Source organism: Leucopleurus acutus (genome assembly GCF_964270905.1).
Source record: "Leucopleurus acutus genome assembly, chromosome: 19".
In the NCBI taxonomy this organism is placed as follows: domain Eukaryota; kingdom Metazoa; phylum Chordata; class Mammalia; order Artiodactyla; family Delphinidae; genus Leucopleurus; species Leucopleurus acutus.
This window is the reverse complement of record NC_139161.1, coordinates 59307909-59329869: the sequence shown is the minus strand read 5'-3', so window position 1 is coordinate 59329869 and position 21961 is coordinate 59307909. Positions and strand designations below refer to the sequence as shown.

General features: G+C 60.1%; 1 protein-coding gene across 1 annotated transcript; it reads right to left on the bottom strand.

Moving 5' to 3' along the window:
* Window positions 1–1051: 1051 nt before the first annotated feature.
* Window positions 1052–20157, bottom strand: GRAP (GRB2 related adaptor protein). The gene is made up of 5 exons (XM_082860010.1): window positions 20030–20157; window positions 13770–13867; window positions 9493–9615; window positions 3322–3490; window positions 1052–1361 (listed from the first exon to the last, which is right to left on the bottom strand). Exons 1-5 carry the CDS (start codon window positions 20105–20107, stop codon window positions 1176–1178), a joined length of 654 nt encoding a protein of 217 aa, XP_082716136.1. The 5' UTR covers window positions 20108–20157; the 3' UTR covers window positions 1052–1175.
* Window positions 20158–21961: the final 1804 nt, after the last annotated feature.

Genomic DNA, 21961 nt, shown 5'->3' with positions numbered 1-21961 from the left:
CTGGAAAGAAAATGAGATTTCTGATGAGCGTCCTTCTACTCTTCCACTGTTTTTATTTTGAGTTCACGGGCCCAGGTCGTGAGCAGCGAATCTGCCAGAGCTCAGGGCTCCAGGGTCTCGGGCCAGCGCTGGGCAGAGGGAGCCCCTCTCCCCCCCTCCCTTGGCTCCAGCCCCATCCCACCTGCTGCCCTCTCCCTGCTCACCGCCCCTCCACCACCGACCTGGCATTCAGAGCCCCTTCCGAGCCCCCTCGGTCTGCCTGCGCCCCGAGGGCCCCAGGCTCCCCTGCTTGGGACCGCGCTGATGGCCCCTTCCCCGTGGACACCCTGCCCTTCCTCAAGCCGGGGCTCCACCGAGGCTGCCCGCCCCGTTCTGGGTGCCGCTGGCCCTCAGAGCCCAGCTCTGGCCACAACTCCCCACCTGGGCTGTAGTCCCCCACGCTTCCCGAGGCCCTGGTCTGGGTAGAACCTGGGCCTGCACAAGTAAGAGCAGGTGCAGCTATGTCTCCCAGGTGGCCACGTCCAGGGCTGGCCCCTCAGAGCTTGTCCATCCCGCGGGGCCAGCAGAGGAGCAGCAGCCTCCGTTTCTTTCACCCTTGCCCACCCTCCCTCAGGGCCTCCAGCCTCCCCCGAAGTGTCTGTGGTGGGCAGGGGCGTTGGATCCCAGGTGGAGCCCAAAGTCTCCGAGTCTGTCCAGCAAGTCCAGGCACAGGTGTGCGGGGCCCTGGCCGCCTCCCCAGTAGCCGGCCTGTGGGGCTTTTGGATGGAGGGGATGGCAGGCCCAGCGGGTGCTCACCCACCCAGCCCGTGGTTCCTTGGCTTGAGCCCCCAGCGGGTGGAACCCAGGAGTCCTCAGCCCTCCCTGGGGGTGGTGCCATTGGTGTTTGGAGTGGGCGGGCCCTGCCGGCCACCCTGTGACATCACACAGCTGATGGCCAATGGGAAGAGGCCGGCGGAGGTCCCGGAGCTCCCCTAGCCCAGGGGCCCTGAATGAGGCGGTCTTTCCGGGGCGCTGGGCCCGTCCCAGTTGACGTGAAGCACAGGAGGCCGGCCGGACTGTCAGGAGGCCTATGCTGCAGTCCAAGGCCCTGGGCTGGGGGTGCCCGTGTCCTCTCTCTGGGCCTCAGTGCCCGGTGGATGGCCGGTCCCCTGGCTCTGCCCCTGGGCCCACTTGGGTCACAGGTGCACCGGCTGGACGTAGCTCCGCGGGAAGAAGCCGATGCGCCCGCAGAGACGGCCTCGCCACCAGCAGGGGTCAAGGCGCTCCAGGACCTCAATGATGTCACCGCGGCGGAAGCTGAGCTGGGAGGGGTCCTGGGCTGAGAAGTCAAACTGGGCCTGGGCAAAGCAGGCCCGGGGCGGCTGCGAGGAGAGGAAGCCGTCAGTGGGGCCCCTCAGGAGCCCCCGCTGGGCTGTCCCCACGGAGGCCCCAAGATAAGCGATTTCCCACAGGTGGAGAGGGGTCTTTCGGGCAGAACTGGGGTCGAACTCAGCTCTGTATCCAGGTCCAGACGACGGCCACCCCGCCCGTGGGCCTCCCGCTGCCCACCCCCTGCATGTCTGCGGCACAGACCCTATGTCTACGCAGGGCACAGCCAGTGTCCTGGCGGCCCAGTAGGGACCACAGGGCCAGTGGTCAAAGGACCTGAGTCCTGGGCCTCAGCGTGGGACTTTGGTTAGGACCCTGCCCGTCTCGGGGTCTCTCTCCACACTCTGCAGCAGCCGTGATAACTTTTGACCCCAGGCCCTGGAACCACAGGAACAGGCCTTATAAACTATAAAGTGCTGTGTAGCTACGAGCAGTTCACTGCTGTTGCCCGTGGCCAGGCTTCGAGGGCAAGGATGTCACTTTACACTGCTTTCCTCTCTCAGGCCTGGTTCCAGTCCCATCTATGCCCCAAGGTGACCTTGGGTGAGTCCCTGCCCTCTGGGGGCCGTGGTTCCCTGCCCCCCCTTCAGATGGCAGCTAGACGAGGGCCCCCTGCTGGCATCACTATGAGGATCACAGCCAGTGCCCCGGCCCGGCCTGCCCACCAGGCTTTCTGCCCCAAGCCTGCGGAATCTTATCCGGCACAGGCCATAGCGTCACGGACAGGCTAATTAGCGGTTCTCTGCCCAGGAAGCAAGAGGGGGCGTGGGTCCCAGGGGACTGAGCCAGCTCTGGAGTCGCCCTGCAGGGCCGGTGACCCCAGGGCCAGGCCAGAGCAAGGTGGTGGGTGTTGGGGAGCCCTCCGGCGGCCCCCAGCTCCATCCTGGCCCCCTCACACTTGCCAAGGGCAGAGCTGGCCCAGGCAGCGACGGGAGGGGATGGAGGTCTGAGAGGCAGGCCCAGCGGGGACTGGAGCGAAGAGTCCCTGAGACTGAGCTTAGAGCTGGCCCGGCCCCCAGGGGCAGGCCGGGCAGAGCAGGCCGAGTGCGCTGATGGGACGGAGGGTGAGTGGCAGGGGCAGGGGTTCCTCCTGAGACACTGTTTACTCCCCGACATATCAGATCCCAGGGTTCACCCTACCGGACCGAGAGGAAACTGAGGCCCAGGTGAGGGATGAACTGGCCCTAAGGTCACACGTGGCGAGGCGGTGGAGTCTAGGAACAGGCAGGACCGAAGCCGCGACCCGGCAGCGCCTCCCCAGGCCTTGGCCACGGCCGTGCCCACCATCCTCTGCAGAGTTCAAGTTCACTGGGCTGTCCGGGGTCCCGACCTCCAGCCCCAGGCCTTGCCGACACCCCGTCCCAAGTAAAAGTGCACGTCGGGGCTAGTAAGCCCACTGGCTGGTGTCGTCATCCTAATGAGCGTGAGAGCTGGTCCCTGGGGCCCCTGGACGAAAGAGCTGGCTGGCAAATCGCTGTTATTATGAGGGCCGGGGCGGCCGGATCCCGCTCCACCCGGCCAGGACCTTGCCCACGAGCGCTCACACTGCCCCGCGCCCTACAGAGCAGAAGCCAGCACGGACCCCATCCGGCAGGTGGCCTTGGGTAGTCACATCACTCCCTGAACCTCAGTGTCCTACCTGTAGGTGGGGCCAGGAGGCTCCCAGGAGGCTCAGCCGGTGTCAGTACCTTCACTCAGTCAACAGACAACCACTGAGCACCGACTGGGCGCCACGCACCGCTCCTGGCTGAGAGCCAGCGGCTCAGTTTACCCGGGGAGTTTCCACCTGCCCCTTCCCTGCCTCCCCCGCCTCCCCTTTCCCAGCCCTGCTTGTCTCCCTGCAGTGCCCGTGCGGAATTTTAGAAGCAGGGCTGGACCCACCTCCTGCCACGTGGGAAGGGGGGTCGGGGCCCTGCGGAGAGGCCCCCTCGCCCGCCCACCGCACTCGCCCACCTTGGCCAGGGGCTCCTCATCCCGCAGGAAGACTTGCCGCTTCTTGGCGATGGTTCTGGTCCGGTAGAAGGCGACCAGCTCATTCAGAGAGTTGAACTTCTCCTCCCACAGGTAGTACTTCCCCGAGGCCTCACGCAGCACCTTGAAATGCTGCACCTGGTCCCCGTAGCTAGGGGAGAGGACACAGACCACCTCAGAGGGGCCCACGGCGGCTGGGGCCCTCCCCCCGTCCCTGCCCCCCGCAACCAGGCCTTTTTCTCTCCAGGCGAGGCTTGGAGTCAGGAGGAGAGGAGCGGGGGGAGGGGGTCCCAGGCCCCATTGACCGGCTCTGTGAAAGACACGGTGAGTCCCCACCGGGGAGTGGAGTGTGGAGTAAAGGATGTGGGCCTTGGACCAGGCCACTTTCTTGCTATGTGACCTAAAGCAAATCACTTAACTTCTCTGAACCTCGGTTTCCTCATAATACCTCCCTTCTGGGGAAGTGCTCGTGTACTGGCAACATTAAATGGTTCTCTGAGAGAGGTGGTCAGCCAGCATCTCTTCTCTCCAACGTCCCCCAGCCTCAACACTCCTCTCCCTCCCCCACCTCGTCCCCTCCCAACCCTTACAGTCCCTTGAGAGGTGAGTCCTAAGACCATCCTGCCACCGGTGTGAGAGGAGCTCAGGCCTGTGGGATGCTTCCTGTCCTTCCCTGCCCCACATTCTCTCCCCACCTCAAGAACCTTCTGTGGCTCCCCATTGCCCTCAGGGCAAAATCTTAACACCTCAGTCTCAAGTTCTGGCTCTGATGACACGTCCAGCCTCGTTTCCTTCCAATACTCTCTGATGCCTCCTCTCCCAGCCTTTGCCCAGCCTTGCAACCCACCACCACCAAGTGCCTTCCAGCCCAACAGAGGGGATAGCCTGCGTCTCCCAGACTGGCCAGCAGGGCAGAGGGACCTGCCTGGAACACGCAGCACGTTCTAGGCCAGGACGGGCTGTGCAGGCTTGGGGCAGCCTGAGTTCCTGCAGGCCCACAGTCCAAGTGTTTCTAGGGCGTGGACAGGAGTATGGTGTCCATCCCCCCAGTTGGCCATCCCTGCCTGTGGCTTACTCCCTCCACCTATCAGCCCTGGGGCTGGTGTGCTGCCTTGTTAAAGGTTAAGATGCAAGATTTAAGATAGAGATTTATTGCAGGTAAATACCTTCTGTGTGTGTGTCTGGGGTGGGAGGAGGGGGGAATCCTCCCACCCTGCCCAAGTCAAGGATCCAAACCACACAGAACCTCTCTCTCCACTTTCAAGCATGACTCCAGGCTTGAAAAATACACTATTTCTTCCAAACTTGAATCAAACTCCTACTCATGCTTCAAGGCCCGCATAAAATGGCCCAACCTCTGCAAGCTGCCTCAGGTGCCCTCAGTCAGAGTCCGGGGACTCCTTGGGTTCCTCGGCCCCTTGTACAGCCTGCCTGTAACCCACTGCTCACAGACACCCAGAGGCAGGGAGGCGGGAGGCGGCCCAGCTCTAGCCCAGTCTGGAGAGGCTGGGCTCAGGGGCGAAGCAGCATGGCCCGAGGGGTCAGTGCTCATGGGCTGCACTGTTCCTGGACCCTCCCCTCCCAGCTCTGAGCTGCGGTCCCAGCCCCTCTAACACGTGTCCACTCTCAGGGCAGCAAGCTCTCTGCACAGAACTGAGGCCAGAGAAGGCCTGAGACTCTGTGACCAGACACAGCCGTCACCCGCGGCCCGAGACAAAGCCACTCGTGTGCCGTCAGCAAGCATTGTTCCCAGATGGCTAAGCCGCCACTCTGTCGGCTGTGGGATGCGCGTGTCCACGTCCCGGGATGGGAGGAGGATGGCCAGGCAGGCAGGTGCCTCCCGCCCCATCTGGCCTGCTGCAGCCTCGGCCCTGGGGGCCGCCCCCGAGCCTGGGACTCCCTAGTGTCCTGTTCCGGCGGGCTCAGGGTTCTTCCGGTCCCTGGACCATATTCTGGGAGGCAGAAGGCCCTGACTCCGTGCCGGCCCCGAGAAGGAGCCCGGGGTGCGGGCGGCCCCCGTCCTCTGGGTAAGAGGCGGACGAGAGTGTGGGAGGTTTGAAAAGATCTCAGCCCCAAATGAGCACAACCCTGAACACTTTGGTGTTTGAAGTTTATCTTCAAAAGTTTATCTTACCCAGAGGGTCACCCAGAACGGAGCATTCCCTGATCACACCCAGGTCAGGGGGCGAGACCTGGGAAGGGGGCAAGGGACCCAGGAGTTCCAGAACCTTGCAACCTGACAATCGGCAGATTCTCAAACCTGGGATGCTCTTGTGGTCCAGCCCCCCAGCCTGTGCGTGGCTCATGGTGGGAGAGCGGGGCCCAGCTGGGCTGCCACATCTGTGAGCGGGTGTGGCCGTCCTGCTGCGCCAGCCCCTGGCCTGACCAGTGACCTGCCTCCACGTGACAGGCCCGAGGACCCAGCACTTGGGCAGTCTCTCCCTCTCCCAGCTAGCCTGTCTCCCGCCTCCCCAGGCCCGAGTCTGAGTCCAGATGGCCCCTGAGCAAGGAGGATGGCCCTGCGGGGTGAGCCCTCCTGAGCTGGAGGGAAGGGCAGACCCGGGTCACAGGGCGGTGGGGTGGCCCGGGCGCGGCCAGAAGAGGGGGCACCTGGAGCTGGTGCACCACAGTGGGCAGAGCCTGGGGTGTGTGCATGTGTCTCTCCCTGCTCTGTGGGAGGGACCGGACGTGTACATCCCTGTCTGAGCCGCCATGGGTGTGTTTGTCTCTATCTGTGACCCCCATGCCCACCTACCCAGGGGGCTGAGGGCTGGGCCTGGCCCCTGGGCTGTCGGAAGACCCCAAGGATGAACTCAGGCCTGATGCTAGCAGCCACCGGTCCTGCCCAGCAGGTTCTTCCGGCTTGGTGGCGGCAGCAGCAGAGGTGAGAGTGGCAGCGGCAGCCCAGGGAGGATAAACAAGGCTGGGGTAAGGTCAGGAGCCCCAGCACCGCACCCCCATCCCCAATCAGGGCCTGTGGATCCCCGGGGTGGAGGCCAGGGTGCTAACTGCCCGCTAGGTGATCTCTGTTAGGCGTGGCCCTTCTCTAGACTCAGTTTTCCTGTCTGTGAAGAGGGAGGGGGTGGATTCCCTCTCCAGCAGCCAACGTGAGATGGAATCAAACTGACCTTGGGACTGCTGGTGGAGACAGACTCCCCCTGGGTCTTTAGGCCTCAGGGAAGAAGAGTGGAACGGTAGACCTGGTCTTTCAGGTCACAGAGGGTCGGTGGGCTCTAGCTCCACTGTTTTCTGGCTGTGTGACCTTGGGCAAGTTACTGCACGTCTCTGAGCTTTTGTTTCCTTACCTGCACACTGGGCTTCCAGGGTCACTTCCTCCCTGTCTTTGAGGGCATAAAATTGTGCCCCCCCCATTCTTTCCTGCTTCATTTTCCCAAGAGCCTTTATCATCTTCAAAGATTTTATATATTTTACTAATCATTTAGAAAATTATATGTATGTACATATATGCATACATACATACATACATGTATAAAATCGTCAGTCACCCCAGTGGAACGTTGAGTGCCTAAAGGACAGGGAGCTTCGTCCGATTTGCTGGTGGTTGAATCCCCAGCGCCAGGCACAGGGCCTGGCGCACAGGAGGGGCTCCGCGACCAGGGCAGCAGAGCAAACACATCATCGACTCCAGGGCACCCCTGGCCTGAAAAGAAGTAAAACATCTCACTTGGGAGCAAACCATCATTTCTGACACAGAAGCCCACGGCAGCCTGGATCAGGGTGTGGGGCAAAAGTAACACAGCCCAGGCAGTGTGCCCCTGCCCTGGCCCACTGGCCACCAGCTCAGACGTGCTCCCAGAGGTGGAGGGGGCAGCCCCCTGGAAACTCGTAAAGGGCAGCCAGCCGTGGCCACCATCACTCCGTGAGGCAGAACAAGGCCCGTGAACCCCACCTCCGACAGCTTTATGAGCGTGCAGGAGACGCCACGCCTACGCGGTCAGAGTCCCCAGGAGCGCAGCCAGCGAGGGCGGAAATGCGCTCACACACGGGTCTGCGTGACCGTCACCCAGAAGGGTGGCCATCGGGTCACTGTCTTCATGATGTCCAGGGCTACTATCGCCACGTTGCAGATGAAGACGTTACAGCTGACGGGGACGGGATCTGCTGAGGTTACGCAGCAGGTCCAGGGCAAGGCCAGGGCGAGAAACGGGCTCCCCGCCCCCATGTGGCCACTGGTCCTTTGCCAAGAGCCCGGGACCCTGGGGCGTGGGCCAGGAGGCGCGGTGTGGCCCTGGGAGGGTCAACATGATGATGATTACATAGCTGGCATTTGGGGAGGACTCACCGTGTGCCAGCGTCACACTAAGCACCTTACATAGATGTTCATTTTACAGACGAGGGAACAGGCTGGGGTACCTTGCCCACGGTTATACAGGAGAAGTACCAGAGCTGAGATTCTTGCTCAGAAGCCCCCCTCCTAGCTGCCCTGAGTCTGTTTCCTGCTCTGATCCCTGCCCAGTGGCCCTCCAAGGGCCCTGAAAGGCCCCCCGTAAGAGACGATGGACCAGAGTCGGGGCGGGACCCGGTCCTGGCCCCGGGGGACGAAACCGAGGCTGGAGGGCGCCACCTGGTGGTCCTGTGAGCACACCACAGCCCTGGGGCCCAAGGTTCCGGTTCTGAGCTGGGGGAGGGGCTTGGCCAGGATGCCTGGGGTGTGGCGGGGAGGGGGCATGTGCTGGGATTTCTCAGAGGGACACTCCCACACCCCTTCCCAAGGTAGCATTGGTGCTGGCTCCGCAGAACTGCCTGTCTCCCCTCCTGGTCAGACAAATGCCTTGCTGTCCAAGCCCACCTCTCTCTGCCCCACCTCTGGGTCTTTGCACATGCAGTTCCCTGGGCCTGGCATCCCCTCTCCCCTCTTTGTGCACCAAACTCCTACTCATGCTTCGGGGCCCAGCTCAGATGTCACCTCCTCCACCCTGTGGAGTGTCTGCTGCCACTGAACTTCCCTCAGTCGGGCGTCATGGAGACCCCGGGCCCCCGCTCCCTCGGGGACTCCTTCCCTGTCCTGCACACACACACCTCCAAAGTTTGAGCCATCTGGGCTGACCCTCTGCAGGGCCCTGTTGCCCTGGGGTTTCCCATCGGGACCTGTCAGGCCCATCTCTCTGGCTGTGACCCCCCGTTGCTGGCTCTGCCCCACTCACCCCAGGCGCATTCCCACCCCAGGGTCTTTGCAATTTCTGTTCCCTCTGCCTGGAAGCCTCTCCTTCCGGATCCTCACTCCTGGGCCCCAGGCGGCCTCCACCGCCAGGTTCAGATCCCTGCCCACTGGCTCCTGCTATATTCATTTGTCTCCTTTTTTCATGTGTTCAGTCTGCCTCCCCCACTAAGACATAAACCCCAAAGGGCAGCAACTTTGGTTTTTTTCACTGTCATTTCCCAAGTCCCTAGAACAGCCTGGCACGTGGCATGTAGCTCAGTGACAATTCCTTGAATTGCTGCACCTAGATCCTACTGTTCCAGGCGCTGGGAGTAGGAAGGACAGAGACCAGCTGGGGTCCTGACCCATTTACCCCCGGCCCTGGTTCCTGCCCCTTCCTTCCAGCCTGGATTCCTCCACTGCCCGATTGTGACCTTTGGGACTGGGTCCTGAGCTGCCCAGAGGCTGCCACCCTGCTTCCGTGCCAGCCTCTACTCTAATGGCTCTGAATAGAATGACTCATATATTCTTTGCAAGAACCCATTTTACATGTGAGGAAACAGGCACAGAGAAGTTAAGGGACTTGCCCAAAGTCACACAGTCAGGAAATGGCAGAGCCAGAATCTGAACCCAAGCAGCCTGGCCCCAGGGTCCATCCTGTCCACTATGTAGCACACAGGGGAACCCTGTCTGGAGCACATCCTGGACACCTGCCCCGGGTGCCCTGCTGCTCTCCCACCCCCAGCCCCACCACATCAATCTCCCCTGGTGACTTGCTGCTGTAGAACAATGGCCGAGCCTTCAGCCCGGCGCTCGAGGCCTCACAGCCAGCCCAAGCCGCGTGGAACCCTCCTGCTCCGGGCCACACCCTGGGGTCTGCATCATCCCCGACCCCCAGAGGGTCGCCTGCTTCCAGGCATTTGTCGTTCCCTCCACACGCTGCAGGCCTGTCCCTGGCCACCCTCCTCCACACACCCTGGGTCAGAACTCACTTCACAGAGACAGAGAACTCCCCTGGGGAGCTCTCACTCTCCCGGATCAGGAAGGCTCCCGGGTGGTTCCGCTTCATCAGAATTTCTTCTGCCAGCTGCCGGGAAATCCTGCCCGAGTACCACCTGCGGAGAGGGGGCAGGTGAGGGGGGGGAGGCCAGGCTACCCTACCCCTATGTCAGCCACCCAACACTGCCAGGTCCTCACAGCAGTCCCGAGACACAGGAAATACAAAGGCACCCACTTTACCCAGGGAGGCCAAGGTCATGCGCTGTGAAAGGCAGGAGTTGGGCCCAGTCCCAGCATTCTGGCTCCTGAGCCCAAGCATTTCCCACCACACCAGGCAAACACACACCTCGGTGAACCCCAACCCAGCCAACCCCAGCTGGGCTTTTCCATTTCAGATTCTTAAAAGTAAAAAAATATTTTAAAAGATGACCCCCCCCCAAAAAAAAAACATAGCAGCTTTGATCTGGTGAGGAAGGGTCTCTCCCTGTACCCGTTTCACAGATGCACAGCCTGAGGCCACCTGGACTTTTTCTCACAGGTTCAAGTCCCTTTTCTTTCTGACCAAACAGAACTGGGTATACAGAAGGTGCCTTGTAAATGCCGAGGGTCTGGCAGGGCCTGGGGGTGAGAGGCCGGGATCCAGCTTCTCTTCCAGCCCTGCCCACTGTGCTCTTTGGGGCTCGCCCACCCTCAGAGGGTCCAGGTGGTCTCTGGCTGGCTTCTTGGCCCCCGGATTTGAGCCCAGTCCCTTAGTGGGGGAACCGAGGCCCAGAGCAGGTGGAGTCTCCCGGTGGGACCTTGGTGCCCCGAGGCCCACCGGAGCCTCCCTTCCCTGCACAATTTCCCTTCCCTCCTTCAACCGAGCTTCCTGAGTCTGAGCGTGGCCCTGGGCGGATGTGAGGCAGAACTTTTCCTGTTGTATCAGGATGTTGACAGCGAGCCCTCCAGGCCCAGCACAGAGGCTCAGGTGCACACAGACCGGGTCCTGCCGGGAACCCCACCCGCCAGCCACGTGTGAGCCCTTGCAGTTCCTCCGAGGGCTTCTTACTAACGTGACTGGCCTGTGTGCGGGGCAGGTTGGGCCCCCGGATGTTCTCAGGTGATGACAGGGGGGCAGGAGGACAGACACGCAGCTCGGGTGCCGGCTCCCTGGTTCTGGCCACAGGGAGAGCCCGTTGCCCGGGGCCGCCAGTAGTGGCAGTGCCACCAGCTCCCTCTCTGCCCGCTTTCCAGTCCGAAATAAAGTCCTGGTCCTTACATGGCGTCTCAGAGCCCCCCACCCAGAAGTGAGGTTCTAGCCCATCGCTGGCCCCCAAAATGGGGGGGACCCTGGGCCCAGCTCTGGGCGGGTGGAGGGGAGGCAGTGGAGGTGGGGGCCGAAGGCGGGGCTCCAGGGAACCTCCAAGAGCTCGGCCTGGGTCTCTGGAGTCTGGGAGTCCCGGATGCGGCCTCCAAGCCGGAGGCTGAGCTCAGGGGGCCCCGGAAGGGCGTTCCTCTGGGGAGCCCCCAGCAGGCCCCAGGTGCAGTGCTGCCACAGGAGCAGGGGTCCAACAGGGCCCTGCGTGGGAGTTTCCAAAGAACCCACAGAACTCCACAGGAGGCATCAGCGTGTGGGCGGCTGTCACCCTCAAAGGATTTTGCAACCGCAGCCTCGAGGAGGCCCGCCCTGCCCCGACCGGGTCCTCGGTGGCCCGGGGACAGGGTGCCGGAAAAGCAGCACTCCCGACGCCCCAGAGCACAGCTGGCTCCGCGCGTGGACGCCTCGCTTGGTCCCCACTTTAATGATGTGGAAATTGAGGCCCAGGGAAGGGCAGGGATCCCCAAAAGTTGCTCCGCAATTCTCTGGCCTCCGACTCTCCCCCAGCCCACCCCCTCCCCCAGCTGCTCTTACAGTTCCCCCATCCCCTCCCAGTGAGCACAGCCGGGGCCCACAGCACTGGCGGCAGATCTCACTCTGCCTCTTGCCAGCTGTGTGACCCCGGACAAGCCACTCAACCTCTCTGTGCCGCCACCTCCTTGCCCACTAGACCTTGACGAGAGCACCCAGCTCGCAGGGCCCTTGGGAGGAGGAGGGCGCTGCCGCCTGCAGGTGTTCACCGCTGCTGCTGTGAACTCCGCCCACGTGTCACCCATTAGCCTGTCTGCGGCCCTCCCAGCAAACTTCTACTCTACTTTCCAGACCCAGCAGACCACGCCCTCCTCCAGGAAGCCGTCCTCCAGGAAGCCATCTTCCAGGAAGCCCTCCTCAACACCCACCGGCCACGCGGCTGCGTCAGGTGCCTCGGTGACCCCTGCCCGTGAGGCTCACGGCCCCCCTCCGTGGGCTCCCTGGGCAGGCGGAGGTGATGGTGGAGCTCAGGGAAGGAGAGGCCTGGTGTAGACACGAGGCCCCCTGGGACCCCTGCCCTGCCCCCGCCCCACACCCTGGAGCCCAACGGGCTGAGTCAGGCACAGAGCTGGACTTTCCCCACTGCTATTTCGGGGCCAGGGCAGGGGCTGAGGTTAGCTAAGGATGCATCTGGGCACAGCCTCAGGCAGGTGAGCATGCGGCCTGACCCCCATCCCTACTCTGTCCCAGACTCATGTGGCCAGAGCCAGCCCCAGGGAGCCCAGGGCCATCGGACAATGGAACCCTCCGTGGCTCCCAGCTGCCCTGGTGGAGGCTTGCCTGAACCACCAGCATTGCCCCGACAGGCGTGGCCCCAAAATCTATCAGCTTTTCTTTCCTCCTGAGCAAACAGAAGCCTCTGCTTAGGCTTCTCAGCGGCCTCCTACCTCCCAACCTCCTGGCCCTCACCAGGTTACAGCCTCCACCTGGAGGCTCCCGCTCCCCCCGTGTCCTCCGCTGGCCTGGCCCTGGCCGGGTTCTCGCTGTCTCTCTCCCTTTATGACAGAAAGTCTTTAAGGCTGGAGGACAGGCCCCTGCCCAAGGTCACACAGCCCAGAGGGACCCTGCGGGCCTGGAGCCCAGGCAGGGGACCTGGGTGGGTCGGGCCCTTGCCCAACACAGGAAGTCCGAGGTGGTGGCAGCTTTGGAAATAACTCGAAGACAGGTAAAGAGGAAATGACCTCCAGGCCCCATCCTGGCCCTGCACCTCCCTCCCGTCCACCCCACAGCCACACACGGGCCCTGACCTGCCTTCACCTCTGCAGGAGTTCTACTCCCCACCCGGCTCAAATGCCTCCATGGCTCCCACCACCCTCCGCCGGGCGTTTGAGGCCCTCCTGCTGGTCCCACTGCCAGGGGTTCTCGTTGTTCCCGCTCCCAGGAATGCCCTTCTCTTTTCCTCATTAGCTAACTCCTACACACATGCTTCAAAACCTCACTTGTTGCCACCTCTTCTGAGAAGCCCTCCCTGGTTAATTATCTCGATGCTGACCGCCTTCCCTTGTCATAGTTTCTTTATGTCTCTCCCACAGGACGCAACTGCTCTGACCCCAGCATCTCATCACGTGTCCCCAGCATCTCATCACGTGTCCCCAGCATCTCATCACGTGTCCCCAGCATCGCCCAGGTGAGTCCCCTCGGGCAGTGGCCGGTGTTGGGCGAATGACCGAGCGAGCGACTGTGACTTGGGGCTACTTCAGCCACCACTGTGAATATCCATTTGGTTTCTCCCAGATTCTTGGCCACTTAGGCCTGTTCTGGGGCTGAGAACAGGGCTTTCAGCACTGGAAGCCTGACGGGGGCTTCCCTGGGACAGCTGGTCCCCAGCCCGGGGATACCTGGGCTCCTCGTGACTCCCTCTCTGCCGTGTCCCAGACTCTGCTCGGCCCATGTCAGCTCCCCTGCCCACAGGTCTGCCTCCTTCCTGCCCCTCCACGGCCCCTCACTCCCCACCCCGGCACAGGGCTGAGTCGGCCTCTTAGAGGAGCCTTGGCCCTCCTTGTGTTGCAGGTAGGGAAGCTGAGGAACAGAGAGAGCAGGGGTCTGCCTGAGGCCACACAGCAGCCAGGGGCCCCGCTGGCTGAGCGCCCAGGGCCCTGTCCTATCCAGGGCCCCTACCGGGATGCGCTCCGGTATCCCAGGTCCCAGTGTCGTGGCCTGGGCTGGCCCCGACTGCCACCACTTGGGACAAGTCCTAACATCTCTGTCCTCCACCTCTGCTTGGGGAAGAGACGGGGGTCCCCAGACAGAGGGCGGGAGGCCGGGCTGCAGACTTGCAGGCAGCTCAGCTCAGCCTGGGCCAGGCTGGGTGTGGACGTTTGGCTTCAGGGCCGGGGGTGAGGGGGTCCCTGCGGACACACGGGGGTGGGGCCTGCCACTCACGGGTGGGGCTTGACGTGGATGTAGTTCTTGGGGACGAACCCCTCTGCACCCCGGAGCTCGGCCTTGTACCAGTTCTGGTCGTCTTCCATGTTCAAAATCTGCGGGCGGGAGAGACACGGTCACCTGGTCACCTAGGAGGGACAGCTGTCCCCTGCTGAAGGCCCACACCAGCCCTGGGGCCCACCTCCCGGAGGAGAGCGAGGGCGCAGGGTGACTCCACGGTCCGGGGGTCACAGAGGAGAAGTTGGTTGGTGGCTTGAGCTTACGGGGGGAGCTGGAGCGCGACTCTCAGGTCGTGCCACCCAGACCCCCGGGTGCTGGGGGACAGATCCGGGGCCCCTCAGTCCCTGAGCTGTGGCCCTGAGCATGGGGGGCCCACAGCAGTTGATACGAGGCACAGAGCCGGGGGTCGGGGGTAGGTCTGCGGAGGCCCCGCCGAGCGGAGGTCACGGGGGTCACTTGCATCTACAAGCTTCACGTCTGAGCTCAGGGCTGATGGTCAGACGGGGGCTTCAGACACCGGGGAGCGAACGAGAGGCCTCTGCGCTGCGGCGGGGCCGAGGCCTGGACACCCCCTCGCCTCGCAGCTGGGCCGAGGGGAACCGAAACCTGAGCGGGGTGGGGGGGCCGCTACGGGCAGGCGAGTGGGACGCTTGGGCTCCCTCCCCACTCCCTGGGCAGGCTCGCCATGTGTCACCCCTTCTCACACCAGCCCCCGAGGCCGCCTTCACCAAAGGCTACTTCACAGAGGAGGACACAGGCCCAGACGGGAGGGGAGCAGGGCCACACGGCAGGGGTCTTAGGACCGGGCCCCCCGCGCCCCGGTCTTCACCCTGTGCCTCCTCCCACATTGTCTCTGGACCCCAACCCGGGGGTCATCTCTCCCCTAAGTCCCAGAGCAGGTCCCCACGCCAGGTCAACCCCAGTGGGGATATTGGTTGAGACAAAAAATCAGACGCAGATCCGCAGCCCAAGCAGGGAGCACCGTGGGAGCAAAGGCTGGGACAGCAACTCAGGTGGTTTGGTTTCACCCAGAGGAGCTGAGATTTGCCCCCTGGGCCCAGGCCTGGCCCCTCCCTCGTCTGTCTGCCAGGTCCCTTGAGCCCCTCCTTCCTGCCCCCCCGCCCCCCCCCCCCCCCCCCCGCAGTCTGGGCCAGACCCGTGTCCCCAGGATAAGCCGGAAGCAGGTGGCTGACTCAGGATAACTTTTGCTGAAAACTAAACAAAACAAAAAACTCCCCCAACTTAATGAGAAAATTAGGGCCTGCGGGTCACAGACTCAGAGAAGATTCTTGGGAGCCTTGGGCTCTAGACCACTCTGCCTGCCGCTGACTCTCTCCACAGCCCTGGCATCAGTTTCCACGTCTGTAAAATGGGCACATCTACGGCCTACATGGCACATGGCAGTGTTTTGTGACCTGCAAAATCCTGTGTGGACATGTGGATGTGACGTATCTAATCTATCCCAGTTTTGTTTTGGTTTTGTGTTCCTGTCACCTCCACTCCAGGGAAAGACCCAGAAATGTTCTGATTGGTTGTATTAGCTGAATTCTTGTTGTTGATATTGTTCAAAGCTCCCAGACCCTCTGAGACATGGGAATTCCCGACCTTCCCTGGTGAAGCTCACACCTCGGCCTGCCCCTGCTTTGCCCCTGCAGTGCCCTTCTCCAGGGTGCTGTCTTGTGCCACCGTCCCCTGGCCAGTGCGGCCACGGAGCACCTCCTGCGTGCCAGGCGCTGTGCCCAGCCCAGTGATATAGCAGGAAGCAGGAGGTCACATTTTAGTGGGCAGAGGCAGACAAGAAACAGGAAGGACACAAGTAAACAAGGTAATTTAATGTTCTGCTCTGTGGTCTGAAAATATACATCAGGATGACATAGAAGGAAGATGCCTGGTTGGGGGCAGGGGGATAGTCAACTGGGGACAGGTGGGGGCGGGCAAGAAAGGCCTCTCTGAGGGGGTGGCACATGAGCTGAGGCCCAAATTACAGGAAGGAATGAGACATGAGAAGATGTGGGAGACCGTGTCCAGGGCAGGGGAACAGCCGGTGCCGAGGCCCTAAGGTGGGAACAAGCTCTGTCCTGGAACAGGAAGGAGGCGCCTGTGTCTGCGGGCGGGGGGCAGTGCTGTGAGTTGAATGGGGAGGGTGAGAGCTTGAAGGTCTTGTGCTCCGGGACTGGGGGGGACAAGGGGTCTGTGAAGAGCAGGCCCAGGTGAGCGGTGAACGGGGCCTGGACTGGGGCTGCTGAGACGTGGTCAGATCTGGGGTAGGTTTTGGCAGAGTGGCTGACAGGCGAGATACACAAGACAGAGAGGAAGCAGCTGAGACAACCCCAGGCTCTGGGCCTGAGCGCGGGCAGGCGGTCGTGACCGTCAGCTGCTGTGCAACAGGTGCGAGAGGAGGTGGGGAAGCTCAGGGTGGCTGGGTCGGGCCTGAGGTGCACCGGCCGCCACCGGGGAAATGCCAAGAGGCCGTGGGCTCCCCGAGTCTGGGTCCTGGGGGCCAGGCTGTGTGTGAAGAGGTGGAGGTGAAGCCACCACCCACATCTCTCCTCCAGTGGGGAGCAGCGGGGTCCTGTGCACCCAGAAACGCCTGCCTGTCGGTGAGGGGGGCTTTGTTCCAGGGAAGTGACATTTGGGGCCCCTTGTCCAGAGTGGGTCCACGTGCCACCGGCCTTTCGTCTAAGAACAGAGCTCAGACTGGAAGAGTAGCATCGTCGCCGGCTCCCAGAGGCTGGGATCTGCGTGTCCGCCGGTCACTGCTGGGCTGGGACAGGCCTGGCCCACAGCCAGCGCGCAGGAAACATGCTCATGAAGGGACAGGTCGTGGAGCTCAGCCACCAGCCCCACCCGCTGTCCCCGGCCTGGGGAGGGCGAGGGGACACAGGGTGACATCGCAGCCACGTTTTTATGGTTACAGAAATGAGACCCTGGACTAGCGTGGGATGGGTGAGGCACTTTGGGTACAAACTTTAAGAGAGCTCCAAAAAAGTCAGGAATCAAGATAAAGAATATTTTAAAGGCATATGTTAAAAAATCAAAATTTCTGAATATGGTCATTAGTTAATAATAATGTATCCATATTGCTCCATTAACAAATGTACCAGGTTAATAATATAAAATGTTACCAAGGGTGTGCAAGTGAGTGTGTGTGGGCGGTGGGAAGGGGCGGCAGGGTGTCAGATTGGAATTCCTCTGTACCATCTTCTCGATTTTTCTGTACATTTCAAACTGTTTTAAAAAGAGTCTATTTAGGGGCTTCCCTGGTGGCACAGTGGTTAAGAATCCGCCTGCCAATGCAGGGGACACGGGTTTGAGCCCTGGTCCGGGAAGATCCCACATGCCGTGGAACAACTAAGCCCGTGCACCACAACTACTGAGCCTGCGCTGTAGAGCCCGCGAGCCACAACTACTGAAGCCCGCGCATCTACAGCCCGTCCTCCGCAAAAAGAGAAGCCACCACAATGAGAAGCCCGCGCACTGTGATGAAGAGTAGCCCCCGCTCGCCGCAACTAGAGAAAGCCTGCGTGCAGCAACGAAGACCCAACAGAACCAAAAATTAATTAATTAATTTTTAAAAATAGTCTATTTAAAATTTAGTGCAAAAAACTCCATGAAACTCTTAAATCAGGGACTTCCCGCGGGGTCCAGTGGTTAGGACTCCAAGCTTCCACTGCAGAGGGCATGGGTTCAATACCTGGCTGGGGAACTGAGATCCTGCATACCGTGCAGCATGGCCAAACATTTTTAATATTTTTTTAAATTAAAAGAAAAATCTTAAATCAAGACACGCTTTGACCCGGCACCTGTGCAGCTGTGAGAGGAAGGACCCTAACTCCATGTCTGGCCCTGGAAGGATCACTTGCTCATCTCTGTCCTGTGAGGAGAGGCAGACGTGTGAACAAGGAAGCGTGATCTGCTCACAGCACGCCTCCCAGGAGTGACCACCAGCTCCTCAAGACATTCTTTCTGGTGTTTCTTTCTAGGCACAAAGCCAACGCATGAATGTCAGTTTCCCATCCCTAAAACTAACATCTATCGATTGTTATTGATTATCTCTGTGCACGTTCCTTTGCATTCTGCTTTTTTGCCGCTTAACGTTGCTTCACGAGCCTTTTTACGTCGTTAAACGCCCCCCTCCCCAAAGAGCATTCTTAGAGGGTGTGTGATATTTTGTGCCACCCCTGGGCAGGTAGCTAGGGGGAGTCCACACTGCAAACTCACCCACGCCCCACAGCCCCACCTGCTGCATTCTCTCCATCCACTCTCCTCCCCCAGCTCTTTGCATGGCTGGGTCCTGCTCATCCTTCAGCTCTCAGCTCAGGTGTCATCTCTTTTGAGAGACTGCCCTGACCACCACCCCCGCCCCCGCCGTCTAAAGCTGTCCCTCTGCCCCTCCCTCCCACCCACCCTCTCCATTCCATCTCCCCAGGTGATTTCTTCCACCCAGTTGTCACCTCCTGACAGCACGCACCCTCTGGAAGGTCCGCTCCGGGAGGGCGGGGACTGGGCTTCGTCCACGGCTGTGTCCTCAGCACTTAGGACAATGCCTGATGCTGGGCAGGTGCTCGAGGGCTTGACAAGGGTTTGTTGAATGAAGGAAGGAAAAAGCAGCCCCTCTGGCGGCCTGTCATTCCTTGAAAGGTCCCCTCCTGGGTCTCCACGGACACTAGGAGCAGATCCCATTGGGGTGTTAGCCAGGGTCTCGGCTAACATCTCCTTCCTTCCTTCCTTCCGTCCTTCGACACCCCCGTGTCTTGCTGAGGGCCTGCCCTGTGCCAGGCACTGTTGCACGTCCCTGCCCTCAGGAGTCTCGATTAGAAGCAAACACAGCAGGAGTCAGCCAACGCTCTATCAAAGCTCAGTGGGAAACGTGGCCCATCTTGGGTGGGCAGGGGTGAGCACAGGCATCGAGGAGGGAAGCGGGGGTGTCACTGTCTTTACAACACTTGCCTTGGGGGACCCCACGGATCTACTCCCCCCACCCTGGCTCATCCCTCTGAACCTCAGGTAGAACCCACCGGTCATCCCATTCCAAGCTCCCCACTGTTCCACGGCCTCTCAAGCCCCGAAGTCTGGAACTAGAGACTCCAAACGCTCTCGGATCGGCAAACGGGGCCTCTGAAACAGACCTGGATCTCAAGAGTCTCGTGCCCTAGCCGGTGGTGCCGGTGTCAAGCCTGCCCCATCCCCAGCTGGCCACACGTCCACAGGTCCCCCCACCAGCCACTCAGGGGGGCCCAGGGCTGGCATCCCAGCACAGAGAAAGGGGGACAGCCTCAAAAAGATGCGGTTCTTCTAGGAACCGCCCACCTCCTGACCTAGCCCAGCTGTTCAGTGTCACGGGGTTCCGATGCAGGTGCCAGGGTCAAAGGACAGGGGTTCACCTCTGACCCCACACCAGGCAAGCTGTGGCGCCTGCCTATGCCTCATTCAATCACCTGTGAAATGGGGCCTCAGCAGGTTAGATGCGCACCGCTGAGCTCGGGCCCCGGGCTCTGTCCCTTCCTGGGCCCCGGCTCAGACTGGAAGCCTCACGCCCACCGTGCCGGTGCAGAGACCGAGGCCCAGGGCAGGGCAGGGGCTTCCTGAGCGTGACTCGGTGGCAGCTCCAGCGCCCGACTTGTGGCATGGCCCCTCCCAAGTCAGGGCCCTGAGCTCTGCTTCCAGATGCAGACTTGAAAGCAGGGACATTTCCTGAGAGACAGAGCCCGGGAGCCCATCTGCCTGGGTCGCCCTGGAAGGCGTGTGTTCCTCCAGAGGCCACACAAGGGACCTGAGCGGTGTTGAGGCTTATCTTCCCCTTTCTCACCTGCAGGGAAGCTCGTCTGGACCCCTAATCATAGTTGTTTTAGCCCCGATAGGTTAGTGTGTGTACGTCATTCCCAAGACCCTCTCTCTGTCCCTCTGCATCCGTCTCTGCCTCTTCCTCTCTCTCTCTGTCCCCAGCTGTCTTTTCAAATTCTTTCCTGGGAAACGGTGTTGACTCAACCCCTGCCAGGCTCTAGGCTGATGTCTCCTTGAACCCTCACAACGGCCCCCAAAGGAGGGATCACTAACTATCTCCCCGTTTCTCAGATGGGGAAACTGAGGCTCAGAGGGTGGAGGTGGATTGTCTGGAGTCACAGACTTGATAACTGGAGAAGCCGGGCCCGTCTTCCTCCAGAGACTGGACTCTGTTTGGGGGGCTGTCCGGGCCCTGGTTTTAAGCACCCCCCCATCCCATGCGAGGCCAGCTGAGCCGGCTCTGGCCACCCTACCTTGAGTGTGTCCCCCTTGTTGAAGGCCAGCTCATCGCTCTCTGTGGCCTGGAAGCTGTACAGAGCCACGGACTCCATGCCGCCGTCCCCGAGCCCCGGCAGCCGGGCTCTGAGCAGGGCCAGTAGCTTCCTGCTTCCTCTGCAGTCGAGGACCGTCTTCCTTTGTTTTGAGAGCGTGTTTGTGCTTTTGAAGCTGAGACCGAGACTTCCCCTGACAGGAGAAACAGGAAGCAGAGATGTCCCGGAACAGGGCGTGTGAGCCGCAGGCCCACCTCAGACCCCAGGGAGTCCCCGGGCAGCCCTGGGAGTGGGTCCTCCTCCTGCACCCACATTACAGATGATAAAAACTGAGGACCCTGAGCAGAAACGCTGCAAAGCCATCCCCAGCTCAGACACTGTGTCTTGCGGTCCCAGCCACGCCCCCTCATTTGCCGATGTCCCCTCCACCATTTCTAAGCTCTGATGCCTCCTGTGACTTCCCACTGCCTGCTGCATCGACCCCACGCTCCTTGCCTGACAACCAGGGCCCTTCCAAGCCGCTACCCCCACCCCCAGTTTTCCAGACTCATCCTTTGTTACTCCCCTACTGTCTGAACAAACACGGGCTCCAGCCACGGCCGAGGGACACCCCACATGTCCATTTCGTCCTCCAGCCTTTCCACATGCGAGGCCCTCTGCCTGGTGCTCTCTTCCCCTTTCACTTCCCAGGAGACTCCTATTCATCCATCAAAGCCCAGTTCAGAAGATGCCTCTTCTGATTTAAACACCGGGCACCTTCAGCGGGATGGCAATCCTAAGGTCAACAAGGACTGAAAATAATCTTGACCTTTGCTAAGGTTTGCTATGGGCAGTGGAATCAGTGTGGCAATTCTGGGACAGGTGTGTGAGTATCGTGGGAAACACCATAAACGACTAAATACAGCAAAGCTGTTTGGAACCAGGGTTCTCTCCAGGGAAGGAGGGAGACCTGTACCTGGAAGAGCCCTGTGTTGTTGGACGGGAATTGGATGAATCAGCGTGAAGTCAGACTGGGTTTTTTCTGTAAAAAAAAAGAGTTTTTCTTCTTCATTTATATCAATAGGGTTACATCATGCTTTCAGATTTTAGTCAATGGATTATGCTCTATTACTATTATTATTTAATCTTGATGCTTACATTGTCCCAGATTTGGCCAGTCGGACCCCCCTTCGAGATGTCCCCTTGTCCTTTTGACACATCCCCACCATTCTCTGAGCTCTTCCCATCTCTCTGATGGGAAGGTTCATGGTAGGCTCTTCCCATCTCTCTGATGGGAAGGTTCAAGGTAGGTTCATGCTCTTCCAGGACTTCTGCCCCAGCGCTGGAACCAGGCATCTCTGAGGGGTGGAAGATGGTATTTTTAGTGGAGGACGGTGTTTAGAACCCAGGATTCAGCTGGTGTTGGGTGTGCTCATCAGTACGGAGGTGTCACTGTTTCCAGGCCCTCTCCGCAGACAGAGGCAGGAAAAAAATAAATAAAATAAAATTTTATATATATATATATATATGTACATATTCATTTTATATATATATATACACAAATTCATTTTATATATATATCACAAATTCATTATATATATATATATATACACCCAAATTTATTATATATATACACACAAGTTCATTATATATGTATAAACTCATTATATATATATGTGTTTGTATTTTTAGAAATATATTTCCTGTATACTCGGCCATAAACAGGAACGAAATTGGGTCATTTGTAGAGACATGGACGGACCTAGAGACTGTCATACAGAGTGAAGTCAGTCAGAAAGAGGAAAACAAATATCATATATTAACGCATATATGTGGAATCTGAAAAAGTTGGTACAGATGATCTTATCTACAAAGCAGAAATAGAGACACAGACGTAGAGAACAAACGTATGGATACCAAGGGGGAAAGGGGTGG

Coding starts and splice junctions, on each gene's coding strand:
- GRAP (XM_082860010.1), bottom strand. CDS start 20,107: ATGGAGTCCGTGGCTCTGTACAGCTTCCAGGCCACAGAGAGCGATGAG. Junction 13,868..20,029: donor ACAAGGGGGACACACTCAAG/GTAGGGTGGCCA, acceptor TCCCGCCCGCAG/ATTTTGAACATGGAAGACGA. Junction 1,362..3,321: donor ATGAGGAGCCCCTGGCCAAG/GTGGGCGAGTGC, acceptor CTCTCCTCGCAG/CCGCCCCGGGCCTGCTTTGC.